At 43.6% G+C, this 15,962-nt stretch overlaps 1 protein-coding gene across 1 annotated transcript in view; it reads right to left on the minus strand.

Moving 5' to 3' along the window:
• The window catches only part of THSD7B (thrombospondin type 1 domain containing 7B), a 315,944-nt gene that overhangs the window by 105,788 nt on the left and 194,194 nt on the right, over positions 1-15,962 (minus strand). The window contains exon 14 of the mRNA XM_075284543.1: positions 2,993-3,187. Coding sequence (XP_075140644.1) covers positions 2,993-3,187 — 195 coding nt within the window. The remainder of the gene's footprint in view (positions 1-2,992; positions 3,188-15,962) is intronic.

A 15,962-nucleotide genomic window follows, 5' to 3' on the forward strand; every position in this document is an offset into this window, starting at 1 on the left:
ATGACTTCTCTTTAAGCCACTACAAGCTATATTTCTCAGCACAGACTTTATTAACCCCTTGTATAACATGATCATGTGATCTGGCTAATAAAACCTATTACTAGAGCACTGTCACATCAGAATCATTGGTGAACCATTGCCATTACAGCTGCACAATGACTGCGGTAACCTGAGATTTTACCACGCGAGTCCCCAGCTTTAATGGCCAAAGATGGAGTCATGTAGAGATATTCACATTCCCAGGATACTATAGTGAATACCTTTAACTGTCCCTTAACATGGCGTGATTGTACAATGAACTAAAAATCGAATACTAACAGTTATTCCTCCTTTCCCAGCCACACACAGGCACACTCAGCTCCGGCGAGAGTGCATGTGTTCTCAATAGTGATAGTGGAGTATCTCTCTGAAGAACAGAGTGTTTGTGAAAAGTTGGATCTCCTCCATACACGATATCACTGGCCAGTTCATTGTAGGGGCACCTTAAAGGGATTTTCCTTTAACGTCTGAAAGGTCTTGTCAAAGGTCGATGAGCTTGTAAGAAGGGAGTCCTCCTATCCTGGACGAGGGGCCAGTGATTATAATCTGCACCAGTAGGGGCCCCAACCTAGGTCGGAGAAGTCTCTTTGTTACATAGTTACATTGTAGATGAGGTTGGATAGACATCGGTCCATGTTGTATTTGTGGTCCTGATCTGAAGTCCTCACTAACTCGAAACCATTTGGTCTGATCATCGATGAGTCTCCCAACCAAATCCTGTTTATCTTTTCATCTTAAGCTATAAATGTAACACAGTTAATATAGAAGTAATGTAACGGTAATTACACAAGTTGTAGATAGGATTCCTGCAATAAATTAGTGTATTAAGTATAATTAACGTCACAGCGGGACGCGACAGCTGGATCTCAGGAGGACGCCAAGTGCGGCTAGACTAGACTCCGCTCTATCCGGTAATGAGGAGGTGGATTACACTGAAGTCCATTAAAACACTTAAGCAATTACTATATTAAAAAGTGTCCCAGAAAGTTTGACGGAACTAAACAGTTTATAGATGAGGTTAATGGTCTGCACAGGAGGCAAAACCGAAGATCCCTGGAACGTGTCCATCAATCTAATCCACCAAAATGTCCATCCGATGATCATCATTAGAAGTGTATATACAGATATCATCTACAGAACTGGTAACATTGAGGAAATACATTACATTAAACCTGCATTACAGTTTGTTGTATCCAGAGCTGTAATCACAATTCTGCAGGTGTAAGAGCTTTTATCTCCTGACATCGCAGAGATTGTTTTACTGTCCTGTAATCTGAAGGAAGCAAAGCTAAATGTTCCCTGTAATATGTTATCTAAGGGTTAAATAGATCTGTCCCCAGGTCTGAAAAGCTCTAAGACATTTCTCATCTTATCGGCCCTGTCACCAGGAGCATTTGGGTGTTTTGTATATGTAAATCTTTTAAGCCATTCCAGAGATATAAACCCTGTTAGTGTTAATGCAGAATAGGATCTATTAGACAAGTGGGCGGTAACACTGCATAACAGACAGCACAGACACCCCACCCCCAGAAAAAACACAGCTTACTGTCCCCAGCAGAATAGTGAGCGCAGCTCTGGAGTATAATACAGGATAAGTAATGTAATGTATGTACACAGTGACTGCACCAGCAGAATAGTGAGCGCAGCTCTGGAGTATAATACAGGATAAGTAATGTAATGTGTGTACACAGTGACTGTACCAGCAGAATAGTGAGCGCAGCTCTGGAGTATAATACAGGATAAGTAATGTAATGTATGTACACAGTGACTGTACCAGCAGAATAGTGAGCGCAGCTCTGGAGTATAATACAGGATAAGTAATGTAATGTATGTACACAGTGACTGCACCAGCAGAATAGTGAGCGCAGCTCTGGAGTATAATACAGGATAAGTAATGTAATGTATGTACACAGTGACTGTACCAGCAGAATAGTGAGCGCAGCTCTGGAGTATAATACAGGATAAGTAATGTAATGTATGTACACAGTGACTGCACCAGCAGAATAGTGAGCGCAGCTCTGGGGTATAATACAGGATAAGTAATGTAATGTATGTACACAGTGACTGCACCAGCAGAATAGTGAGCGCAGCTATGGGGTATAATACAGGATAAGTAATGTAATGTATGTACACAGTGACTGCACCAGCAGAATAGTGAGCGCAGCTCTGGAGTACAATACAGGATAAGTAATGTAATGTATGTACACAGTGACTGTACCAGCAGAATACTGAGCGCAGCTCTGGAGTATAATACAGGATAAGTAATGTAATGTATGTACACAGTGACTGTACCAGCAGAATAGTGAGCGCAGCTCTGGAGTATAATACAGGATAAGTAATGTAATGTATGTACACAGTGACTGCACCAGCAGAATAGTGAGCGCAGCTCTGGAGTATAATACAGGATAAGTAATGTAATGTATGTACACAGTGACTGTACCAGCAGAATAGTGAGCACAGCTCTGGAGTATAATACAGGATAAGTAATGTAATGTATGTACACAGTGACTGTACCAGCAGAATAGTGAGCGCAGCTCTGGAGTATAATACAGGATAAATAATGTATGTACACAGTGACTGCACCAGCAGAATAGTGAGCGCAGCTCTGGGGTATAATACAGGATAAGTAATGTAATGTATGTACACAGTGACTGTCCCCAGCAGAATAGTGAGTGCAGCTCTGGAGTATAATACAGGATAAGTAATGTAATGTATGTACACAGTGACTGTACCAGCAGAATAGTGAGCACAGCTCTGGAGTATAATACAGGATAAGTAATGTAATGTATGTACACAGTGACTGCACCAGCAGAATAGTGAGCGCAGCTCTGGAGTATAATACAAGATGTAACTCAGGATAGGTAATATACAGAAATGCATTTCAAAAGTAAATTAGTCAGTTTAATATTTTTGTCATTCTTGTCTATACAAGGGATATGAAGCAGTCACCTACCAGTGAGGGATCTTCTCCTTATTCTGGTTGAAGTGCAGTCCGAGGTACAAGAAGTGAATTTAGTCCATGGGGTAAATGTACAATCCTCTTTGCAGGGGACATTACACTCCTGTGCTGAGGGTGGGGCTGGTCCGGCCCATCGCAGACATTCAGTCACATCTGCAGGACGGTCATCAGCGGTGACACATTGAACCTCTGAAAGACAAGACCATAATATCATTCACATCTGATCTTTCTTTATAGCTGGTTATAGCACATTTCAATTTTTTTTTATGCAGACTGTGAGCCCCATATAGAGATCACAATGTACATTTTTTCCTATCAGTATGTCTTTGTAGAATGGGAAGAAAGCCACAAAAACATGGGGAGAACATACAAACTACTTGCACATGGTGTTCCTGGTGGGATTTGAACCCAGGACTACAGCACTGCAATACAGTGCTAACCACTGAGCCACCGTGTTGTCCCAGCTCATTTCAATTTTGTGCTCTGTAGGCAGAATTAGACTCAGTTCACACCATCATTTTGCTGAGCAAGGGTGGGGCAAGCAGTAGGCAGTAACCAATGAGATCAAGAATTTTTCTGCTGCTGCTGCTAAGCAAGCATTGTAGCAAGCAGTAGGCAGTGCCCAATCAGTTCAATGGGGGCTGTGCTGAGCAGGGGTGGGGCAAGCAGTAGGCAGTGGCCTATGAGATCAAGAGAGCTAGTACTGCTGAGTAGGGGTGGGTCAAGCAGTAAGCTGTGATCAATGAGATCAAGGGGCTGCTGCTGAGCATGGCTGGATCAAGCAATAGGCCAAGGGGACTTCTACTGAACAGGGGTGGGGCAAGCAGTATGAAGTGACCAGTGAGATACAGAGTCATGCTTCTGCTGAGCAGGGGTGGGACAAGCAGTAGGAAGTGACCAGTGAGATACAGAGTCATGCTTCTGCTGAGCAGGGGTGGGACAAGCAGTAGGAAGTGACCAATGAGATCCAGAGGGATGCATCTGCTAAGCAGGGGTGGGGCAAGCAGTAGGAAGTGACCAATGAGATCCAGAGGGCTGCATCTGCTAAGCAGGGGTGGGGCAAGCAGTAGGAAGTGACCAATGAGATCCAGAGGGATGCATCTGCTGAGCAGGGGTGGGGCAAGCAGTAGGAAGTGACCAATGAGATCCAGAGGGATGCTTCTGCTTAGCAGGGGTGGGGAAGTCGTGACCCTTCCTGCTCAGCAAGGAATATACAAAGTATAGGATGATGCTGTAAGAAACAACGAAAAGATTTTTTTTTTTTCGTCCTGAGTGGCGTTCATTGTCATCCTCGGCAGCTGCACATGTACTACAGATACAAAGCTCTCGGAATAAGTGGAAATTTCTCGTGAATAGCAGCGACAAGCAGTGGATCATAAAAGTATATTATATTTTTTTTTGTCACCATAGTAACTTTCCAGGTCGATGTACATTAAAGTACCAAAACACTTTGTATCATACCTTAGAAGAACCTATTTAAGCGAGGATTTACGAGCTGCTGCTCGCTAGGAAGAAAGCCACCTCACGCTGCGTGGAGAAAAAGTCTTTAAATGGAGCGAGATCTGTCATCCTCACAACCTGTGACTGTTAATAAGTGACATTCCTCACAGCATGCCAGGGACTGCGAACACTCACTACCGAACATCTGAAATAAATGACAATGCCTACTCTGTATAGGATCACACCATGAGGCGGCCCTAGGCACCATCTGTATAGATAAGACTGTGTCAGCAATTCTACCAGCAGCCTGATTGGTTGACAAATGAGTGTTTTTGGATTTTGGATTCCTTTAAGTCCTCAGCAATTTCCATTCGACAACTTTTGATTTTATATTGTGTGATGGTATAACGCTATAATATTTCGCAAAATGTGGGCTGCAACCCCCTGGTGGTGAAGGTGGAGACACTTCATGGGGGTTGCAAGCCAAGTTTGGAAATTCTTCAGCATTGCAGAACTGCAAACTGCCAGCAATAATGTAGGCGTTACATGGAGGTACGAGTGCTATTGGTGCGGAGAAGTGGAGGTAACAGAGCTGAGTGCGTGCGAGTGTGGAGGGAAATGTGAACGCAGCAGGGCTGACTAAAAATGTGAAAGTAGCAGGGCTGAGTGTGTGTGGGAAACTTGGATTTTCTTCATTATCCCCTTTTCCATACATGCCACGTTTTTGCAGTTTTTTAGATGTAGTAGACCTGAGTGTTTACAGAACAGTAGAGGTAGCAGAGCTGAGTGTAAGAAGAAAGTAGGCTGTATGCATAGGGAATGTGAAAGAAGCAGAATTGTGGGGAAAGCACTGAGGGAGATGAGCTGTATGTACAACATTGTCGTCGTGAGATTGTAGAATGTGTTGGTAGCTTATTTGGGTGTATATAGAACGTGAGCTGTGTGTAGGGAAAGCAGGTGTAGCATGGCTGTGTAGGGGAGGACATAGAGGTAGCAGAGCTGTGTGTAGGGAAAGCAAGTGTAGCATGGCTGTGTGGGGGAGCAAATAGAGGTAGCCGAGCTGTGTGCAGGAAAAGCATGGCTGTGTGTGGGAGGATATAGAGGTAGCAAAGTTGTGTGTAGGGAAAGCAGGTGTAGCATGGCTGTGTGGGGGTGGACATAGAGGTAGCAGAGCTATATGTAGGGAAATCAGGTGTAGCCTGGCTGTGTGGGGGTGGAAATAGAGGTAGCAGAGCTATATGTAGGGAAAGCAGGTGTAGCATGGCTGTGTGGGGGAGGACATAGAGGTAACGGAGCTGTGTGTAGGGAAAGCAGGTGTAGCATAGCTGTGTGGGGCAGGACATAGAGGTAGCAGAGCTGTGTGCAGGAAAAGCAGAAGTAGCATCGCTGTGTGGGGGAGGATATAGAGATAGCAGAGCTGTGTATAGGGAAAGCAGGTGTAGCATGGCTGTGTGGGGGAGGACACAGAGGTAGCAGAGCTGTGTGCTGGAAAAGCAGGTATAGCATGGCTGTGTGGGGGAGGATATAGAGATAGCAGAGCTGTGTGTAGGGAAAGAAGGTGTAGCATGGCTGTGTGGGGGAGGATATAGGGATAGCAGAGCTGTGTGTAGGGAAAGAAGGTGTAGCATGGCTGTGTAGGGGAGGACATAGAGGTAGCAGAGCTGTGTGTAGGGAAAGCAGGTGTAGCATGGCTGTGTGGGGGAGGATATAGAGGTAACAACTCTGTGTGCGTAACAGGTGTGTATAAAGAAAGAAAAAGCAGAACAGACACAGTATACAGCAAAAAAAGCACAATAGAGTCTGAATATAGCTGACTTTTTTTTTTAATGGGTCCAAGTAAGGTAGTGGGGGTTCCAAACGAAAGTGTTGCCTGAAAAGGGGTCTCATTTTCATACAGTTTTGGAGCCACTGCCATAGAGCAATGGTTTCCAATCAGCGGCACTGCACTACAACTCCCAGCATCTTATATCACTGAGCAGACAATGTAGCAACTGATAGAATCCATTCGGCGGTGGGCAGAGCATTGCAAATGTAATATCCACAGCTCACAAACACGACTGTCTGAGGGAACGAAATTGATTTTTCAAACCTGACTATTTTTCAACATGCGGGGAAATTATGTCCAAAAACATTTTTTCTTTTTTTCTTTTTTTTTTTTTTTTTTTTTAAATACTGATTGAAAGAGATGTATAGAAAGTGGCAGCTGCTTCTCTCCTTGTATCAGGAATATCCCTAAGTACCTACTGCTGAGAGCGAGGAAAAACTGTATCTGCGTGGAGGATTTAACAAACAGCGCTTAAAGTGAAGCGGCAATCATAAAAGAAGTTCCAGTAAATGAATAGAACAAGAGAAGACGTGAAACTTTGTAATACAACGTATTAAAGAAAAATGCTTCTATCTCCCCCCGACTGTCTCCTTAACTGTTTGTTATTACTAATAGAATCTGTATCCAGAGAGGAGACGGACTGCCAGCCTTACACATAGATGGAGAGGGGAGGGAGAGGAGGGGGATACAGGAGGGACAGAGGAAGGGGAACATATATGGCTGCTAGCTCTGCTATGCTTGGTTGGATTCACACTAATGCTTGGTTTCCGTTCATGGATTTCATCCCCCATTCTTGAGAAATGCAGAGAGAAAAGTCCTTTTCTGTTTGCATTTTTTGGAAGGAAGCCTGGTGGACTCCATTATAGGGCGTCTGCGGGTTTCTGCAGGTAAATGCTTTTTAAGCAGATTGAGACTCCATTTTTTGGGTCCCCAAACAGACCGCAAGAACGGAAACCCAAATTCTAATGCGAATCTAGCGTAAGTGAGGTAAGTTGGGTTGAACCGATCTTGAGATTTCAAAATCTGATTTTCAATCATTTTCCAGCCGATCGCGATCGTGAAATTTGCTCGATCGCCGATCGGGATCCGATCTTTCCCGATCGCTCAGCCCTAAAGGTAAGTCTCTACCACTGTACGGCATGAAATAACACAATATTTACTAGGCAGGAGCAGTGTGTGTTTCTTCCTCTCTCCATTCAGAAGCCTCTTCCTCCCCCTCCCCTCTCTATAGACATCAATGGGTTAGGTGGAGCTATATACTTCTATAAGACTGACAGTCCATCACTATTACCCTTGGTTCACATCTGCATTTGGTAATCAGTTTGGAGAGTCTGCATGCAGACCCCCGAACAGACTACCGAACGCACTGGCAAGCAGTGTGCAGTGAAAGAACACGGACCCCATAGACTATAATGGGGTCCATGCACTCTCTACACGTTGCCTGCACGAATCATGCAGACAAGAAAATAGATCACAAAGTACTTTCTTGTCCACATGATTTGTGCGGGCAGCGCGTGGAGAGCACACAGACTCCATTATAGTCTATGGGGTTCGTTTGCTTTCACTGCACACCACTTGCCAGTGCGTTTGGTAGCCCAAAGTGGACTCCCCCAAACGGATTACCAAAGCAGATGTGAACGAGGCCTTGGGGTTTGGTAGGGATTTTAGTCATGGTAGACTCCCTATAAAAATAAGTGACCCTCAGACAATCTGGATGAATCTGGACAGCTCGGAGACTTAGACGTGCTACTTAGTAGGAAGCCAAAAAATATTTCTAAAAAAAAAAGGAAACGTGCTAGCGACTTTTATTGCAAATGTTTCCAGGGATAGAGATCTATTAAGAAAACTAGGAGAGAGGCACGGACTTATTGTGAAGCCTAACCAAAGACTGGCGCCGTATTCACCCGACATTCCAAAAGTGATGTACAGATGGGCCAGGATGATTAGGGGCAAGTTAGTCACCAGCTGCCCACAAGCAGCCATCCAGAGAAAGACAGATGGGATCAAAGTAGTTTTTTTTCCCCACAATAACTATAAGATGTGCAGGACTTGTGATATCTCTTAAAAGACGCATTTATATGTTAGCCATAAGAAATATATTACAAGAGAGGCGACAGACTGTGACAGCACAAGGCGTGGATCTGCTGCACCGATGCTGTGGACTGTAGTACTGTACGAAGACTGGCAGAAGAGCCCTGCCGAACACGTAACATCATGGGCCAAAAACATACATGTATTTGTAACTAAATCAGTTTTGCAATTGGGTTCCATTGAAAAAAAAATCCAGCCGATCTGTCTTCTGCAACTATGTATAACTATGTATAACAGCACATTGCAAGCTGCAGAACAGCATTCCCTGAATAATCAGTCCTGTCTGATCGCTCAATTTCTAGGATGTCCTGTCTTCTATTGTATGATCATCTCAAGTCAATTAGGATCAAATCGAGGTTGATCAAAGTTAATGTTCACTTGGGACAAAACAGGCAAGACCAGACTGGAGACTGTTGTCCAAAGTCTGATGGATCTCTGTGTGAATGGCATCCTGCAGCTTGCTGTGTGCTATAATACATGGAAGGCAAAAGCTTGAAAAAGTTTAATAAAATCAAATTAGACAAATGATTGTAGCCAAGCATGTAACTAAAAGACTTTAAAAGGCCATGGCGATATCATGGTCAAGAAAGCGTGAAATGGGCGATTAAATGGACTTAAAGCAAAACTCAGAGAGGGAGTGACTAGAGTTAGTAGCAATATAGTGCTTTAAGAGGAGTACAAGATTCTAGAAACAGCGCTACTCTCTAGGCTAGGCTGTGTCTGGTACTGCATTTCAGCTCAGGTCACTTCAGTGTGCAGATTTTATGTGTTTCTGCATATATATATATATATATATATATATATATATATATATATATATATATATTATGTATATTTATTCATTTGCATCTTCACTATTGTGTTCCCTTTATGGTTCCCCCGACTGTTGGTCACCCCTGTACCCTTTATGGCTTGGTACAGCCATGGCCAATCACAGTTCAATGTGTGGGGTTTGGAGACCAAAAGTCCCCAGAGAACCATTAGAGTAGTCTAGTCTGGCAGTGAATGTTGGCATCGTAACACTGTCTCCTGCCAGTTCTAATCAGCCCCTAATGGAGAGGATTACTGCCCAATTTGGTACAGAGACATCCCTGAGATAAGAAATGACAGTGTGCCATTTGTCCAAACACTGTGCCAGGAGAAGAGAAGGAGTCCTGATTTCCAGGAACTTTATACCAGGACTCACCTAATAAGGTACCTGGACTTCTGCCAGCCTCCAGAACATCTGCTTGCTACTGAGTTGTTGAAGTAGAATACAAGGCACTTAAAGGGATCCTATCACTGGATAACCTTTTTTTCTGACTAACACGTAGGAATAGCCTTAAGAAAGGCTGTTCTTCTCTATCTTTAGATGTCTTCTCCACACCCCAATTTTCTTCGGTATGCAAATGAGTTCTCTCACAGCACTGGGGGCGTCCCCAATGCTGCGAGAGAAATCTCCAGCGATGCCTCTGTCTTCTTCTCGAATGCCTCTCCCTGCATCTTCTTCCGTCCTGGGTTTCAATCTTGTAGGCATGCGCACTCGGCTTTGCCATCGTGCTTCAGGCAGTGCCGATTGTGCATGCTTGTGGCCACAAGAAAAAGGCCGCGTACGCAGTAAGCTGGTGTAAGTGAGTTGTTCCTGCATTCACCATCAGGGTCCTTCTGAACACCATCACACGGCTCTGGGTAGGAGAGGAGCGCTCACCAAATGGAAGCACCCTGCAGGAACTAGTACAACCACCATCAGATAGCATGCAAGCCTCCCTAGGAGGTGGGGTGAAACAGCTTGGTTGAAGGCACTTAACCTATACAGTTCCTTCCATTTGGGTTGCGGCAGGTGGAGCTGAGATGCAAAACCAATCAATACTTTAGACTATGTTGTTCAGAAGCACATTTGTCAGATATATCAATCAGACATGATGTGACCGGGTAGGTTCACCTTTCAGAAGCCTAGAACAACCTCATTGGCCCCATTCGAGGACATAGTGGTCACAGGAATGGCTATAGTGGGTGTAGAGATGGAAGTTGCACTTTGGCCCCAATGCCACATAAGAAGCTCATGGCAGGTATCCAGTTACAGATTCTACCTGAGGTCTAGGAGCTCCAACTATACTTCAAGGAGAGATAGTCTGCAGTCAGCCCCGAAGACCAGCTGAAGGTCAGAACTTCAGACTCGCTGTCTGAGGCCTATAAGGTAAATGTGAACGGTGTCAGAGTACATTAGGCATCAATCACAGTCAATAATCCAGAAGTGCTTTATAACTTCAAAAGCGAAAAAATAAAAAGTCATTTAAATTTCAGTCGGGCGCAGAAATCTGTCATTTGTGAACTGCCTCCCAGACGTTTATTCGCTTGCCAGGATACTGCTGTATGGCTGGGAAATAAGCGCAGTGACAGCTGAGAGATTAGTATTTCACTTTCAAAGTTCTCGTAAATGCGCGTGGTGAATTCAATTTGTTTTAGAAACCAGTATCGCTCGCCGCAGGTGTATACTGTAGTTTATGCTTTCGTATATACAGCTTAAAGCATCCCTAACCATTAACAAACTTTATATAAAACAATAGTACAATGTGGCTACGTGAGGAATGACACTACTTCTGGCCATTAGGTGACTGGTAGGCCGCATTCGTTTGCAGTTTTCTCTGAGCTGGTGGGGTGCCCTGCTCACAGTGAGTAGAGGAGAATCTGTCTCATAAGTTCCTCTCACTCAGAAACATCCTCAGGACTCTTGCTGGACATATATCCATAGCGTATATATATATAGCGTACTGCTATGAATAAAGTGCTTTGGTTCTGATAGAAACCTCCTATTTAGCTCCAGCATCAGACTAAACCCTTTGCTCACTCCCCCTCTCCATAGACTTCCATAGACATGGATAATCCTTCAATTCATAGCAAGGATATTTATAGCCTGCTGCATATAGATATCCCAATCCCAACTGTATTTCCAACCAGTGATATCTCTGCCAATAATAAAGAAAGAACAAGCTTGGTGTCCTATGAAAGAGGCGAATGACAGCTTTCACCTGACACCAGAAGTAAGTTTCTATGTTCTATAATGCATTAGATGAAACTGTATCAAGTGACCCTCCATTACCTTCATTATATATTGCCCGTACACAATATGAAGCCGGGACAGATCTCAATGGAGAAGTAAGGAAAGAAGAAAGAAACTCAGGATTTCACCGAAAGGAGACAGCAGTATATTGCAAAATTTATGAACATTGCAAATACTGCCAGAAAAAAACAAAAAACGGGTTTGGTGCTCTGTATCAGAAAAATAGAGCTTTGCCGACTATAAAGTTATATGACAGAGTGTTGGAACTAAAACGACAAAGTGTGGAAAGGTGAAGATTCCCTTTTATTCTTGATAGAGATGTCACACTGACTTGATAGCCATTAGCGCGCCTGATGCCGGGGACGCGACAAATATTTACTCATTAGCACGGAAGTAATGATCACAACAAGAATCTCAGCTCCAAATATTCAGCGCCATAGAACAAAGGTTAGAAACAATGTTCTGCCTCCAGATATAGCAGGTACAACGTATCACAAAGGCGCCGCTGATGATTTCACAGACCCCCTGGAAATAATTTGCTATTTAACAAGTTCGCATCTTACTTTCAGATGAAAAAAAAAGGCAAGATAAAAAAACAAAGTGCCCGAGAAAGACGTCACCTTGTGTTATTGTTCCTCATCAAAGCCGCCGCGTATTTATAATATCATTAAATATTCTTTATCATTTTCACCCTTCTTGCATCAGAACGCAGCACAATAAAGGGGAGCCGCATAATCCGACTGATATAAATCAGATCCGTCATCCCCAAGGAGAAACACAGCCAGGAGACGGCCGCTTCATGATTAGGATCTGCAGAAAGGCCCGAATTTCAGTTGCCTTCTAGTATCTTCTATAGCAGGGGTAGGGAACGTCCGGCTCTCCAGCTGTTGCAAAACTACAACTCCCAGCATGCATACTGGCTCTGCTCTACTTGGAACTCCCATGGAAGTGAATGGAGCATGCTGGGAGTTGTAGTTTCCCAAGGGGAAGGGGGGGGATAACCTGAGATGCAGCACAAATACAGCACCTGTTTTGCACCTCAGTTGCAGAGCACGCCCCATTCAAAACTATGGTTCAAAAACATACCAGTTCACGAGATCTATGGAGGGCACCCAACAATAAGCACGCTACCCCAATCCTGTGGAAAAGGATAACTTGTTATGGCTGGACAACCTCTTCAACATGTCCCAATTGGTGCAGCAAAGTTGATAAGTGAGCTAGAGAAAACAGAGATTTGTTTCCTTGAGCCCCCACCATTCCTGAGCAATTGGTGCTGTTCGTTTCTGCATCTAATGTGCTAAATAGGCATCCTAGTGTCAGATGGGCAGTCCCAGACAATCGGCTCCAACTCAGGACCACCCACATGACAGTAGAGAGCCTCATTAGCCTAATGAGTGCTGAAAGTGACAGAACCAATTGCTCAGGAATGGCGGGGGCTAGAGAAAAGAATTCCAGCTGTGCTTGAATCATTGAAGGGGAATCTACTGAAAGATGCAAAGGGTTTGTGGAGGTGGTGAATAGAGATGAGTGAGTACTGTTCGGATCAGCCGATCCGAACAGCACGCACGCATTGAAATGAATGGACGTAGCCGGCACATGGGGGGTTAAGCGGCCGGCCGGCGTGAAAGCGGAAGTACCAGGTGCATCCATTCATTTCAATGCGTGTGTGCTGTTCGGATCGACTAATCCGAACAGTACTCGCTCATCTCTAGTGGTGAATAGTTCCTTTTAAGATTTGCTGTGGCCCGCTAGGTGGGGTTTAGCCTTAAGCTGAAGCCCCACGTTTCAGAAACACAACTTATTTTTGTTGCAGATTTTGATGTGTCTTTTGAGCCAAAGCCCGGAGTGAAAGGAGCAGAAAGGAGAAGTACAAGAACTTCCTATATAGTTCCCATTCCTTTTGTAACCATTCTTGGCTATGGCTCAAAAAAACGCAGCAAAATCTGCAACAAAAAAGCTGCGTTTCCGCAACGTGAGGCCTTAGCCTTGTAATACATTGCAGGCTGCAGTCAACCCAAAATAATAAATGCATCCTAAGACATTATATATTAGTGGAATTCTTAAGATCAGAGAGGCCGGTGAAGCAGGTCTTTAGTTATTAGTATTTAGAGGGGCTGCATCCCCCTGAACGCCGCCCGCTATGGGGCCATTACAACCCACTAAGCACTAGAGACTGAAACAAATGAAGAATTCTCTCCACTTTGTTGATGTCTTTAGGGAGTTTTACAAGACGTCCATTTAGATTTTAGTTGTCACAGCCGGAGAGGCCGCACGCAGATACAGAGTTGGCAGCGCCCAGCGTGAAGATAAAAAGCTTTCAGTGGGATTGGTTATTAAACCACCACACGGCAGCTCTGCAGATCTCATTTCCACCTTCGTGAAGTTCTGCGAGGTCACAGCTCGTCTTGTCTGTATTTCTCCTTTCCAGCAATCTCAACGCTCGGTGCACAATTCCTCGCACAAGCAGTCACACAAATTAATAAACTTCTTAAAAAAAAAATGTAGAACTCTGACAGACTCCCCGGGATGGGATTAGTGGAGCAGCCGCCAATGCAGAATGTATTACGCTAGTACAGCAAGACAAGGGGGGGAGGGGGAGTAAATCTCATCCCAGTCTAGTAAAATGCTTCACTGGTGTGGAAACTGGAAATATGGAGGATATTGGTCGCCCAAATCTCAGGCTTTAGATCTTTTTTTTAATGTTCCTTTTTCCAGGTACAGATGTAGAAATCCTCGAATTTGGTTACAAAATGTCAATTTCTCATGAAGACAATTTGATACAATATTGCAACATACTAACAAAACCCTTGAAAGACTTCAACTCGCAGCAGTCACAGATATATATATATAGCAGGTCACTTTGTGATACAATATCAAACTCTTATTGGGGACATGATGTATTAAAAAAATTAACAAAAAAGAATGTCTGAACCGTGCTCACGGCGATACAAAACTGCGTATCATCTACGTAAAAAGTTCTGTAATGGAAAACAACTTTAAAAATTTTTAGTAATACTTTATTAACAGAAACATTGTTCAATTTTATTTTATAAATTTATCTGGATATTAAAAAAAAAATTAAAAAAGAACGAAAAAAAAGAAAATTTCCATAAAAATATATCCTGCCAGAAAAAGACGCAATTTTTTTATTTATTTTTTAATTTATTTTTATTTTTATTTTTTTTTAATAACCCGAATGAAAAAAACACATGTATCAAAAAAACACAAATATCTGTTCCATCATGAACCAGAGGGAATGCCCTGTTCATAAGATAAGATAAGATAATCCTTTAATAGTCCCATTATGAAGTGGTGGATGAGATTAACCAGAATCTCATTCAGTTTGCTGCTACAGTAAGGCTGTGGCCCAACTTATCAGACGTAAGCAAACAAGCGACCACGGCGGCAACACATCCTGGTCTTTTCGTACAGGTTTCAACTGCGATTTTCTGTTTCTATTATCCCTATAGGGAAACCATCGGCATTTCCGTAGGTATAATTGATAGGCTGCGATTTCCAAAGCCGCAACGGTTTTGGAAATCTCAACATGTCTCCTGCGCATATTTTTGCAAGGTGCGGATGCGATTTGATATAATCCCATCCGCCTTGCAGTGACTGTAAAACGCCATGAGTGGGCAAACTGCTCCGCTTACGCCATGTGAGGCCCCTGTCTCAAACGACCTGCAATGTTTCCACAACAGATAGAAATGCTTTGTCTCCCAAAATGGGTCTCTAGCCTTCGTCTGGGGTCCAGCGTTGTGGAAAAGTTGTATTTTTAGTTGCAGTTTGTTTGTTTTTTTAACCAAAGCCAGGACTGGATTCAACAGGATTGGAAGAAGCCCTTAGGCCCCACGGGCGATTTGCGTCATGGGAAAAAATCGCGATGTTTTACAGTACTTGCAAAGTGGATGGGGTTCATGCAAATCCTATCTCCACTTTGCGGAAAAAATCGCAGCGCGGACATGCTGCGATTTCCAAAACCGTTGTGGTTTCCAAAATCGCAGGATGTCAATTATAGCTACGGAAACACCGGCGGCTTCCCCGTAGGTATAATTGTAACAGAAAGACCGCTGCAGAAAGAACCGCAATGCGTTCACGCTGCGGTTGTTCGTGCAGCGCTTTAGCGCTGTGTTTCCAGCCCATGGGGCCTTAGCCTTACATTGATAAATCCACTCCTGAATACTGCTCAAAAATATGCTGCAAAATGTGCACCAAAACATCCTTTCTGGGACGTGAGGCACGTGACTGAACTGCAATACCACAACTAACCTAAGGACAGGAGTGGCGCTGTTTATGAAAGAAGGCAGCCATTTTTATTCTAATTCTGGACAAGCCCTTTAAGTGACCGACTGCACAGCGTCCATATAGCGAATATCAGCCGCTTGTAAAGTGTTCTTTAAAATACTTGGAAACCTTTTTCTAGGCTGGTTTTTGAAAGTTTTTAAACTCTTAACATTTGACTGTAATTTTTGGTAATTGATACAGTGATAAGTACATTTCATGGAGAAAAAAATAAAGAACGGCTTTCCGTGAACATTATGTTGATTGCTTCTATTTGTTACAGCTGT

Source organism: Leptodactylus fuscus, chromosome 8, assembly GCF_031893055.1.
Source record: "Leptodactylus fuscus isolate aLepFus1 chromosome 8, aLepFus1.hap2, whole genome shotgun sequence".
NCBI classification, from domain to species: Eukaryota; Metazoa; Chordata; class Amphibia; order Anura; family Leptodactylidae; genus Leptodactylus; species Leptodactylus fuscus.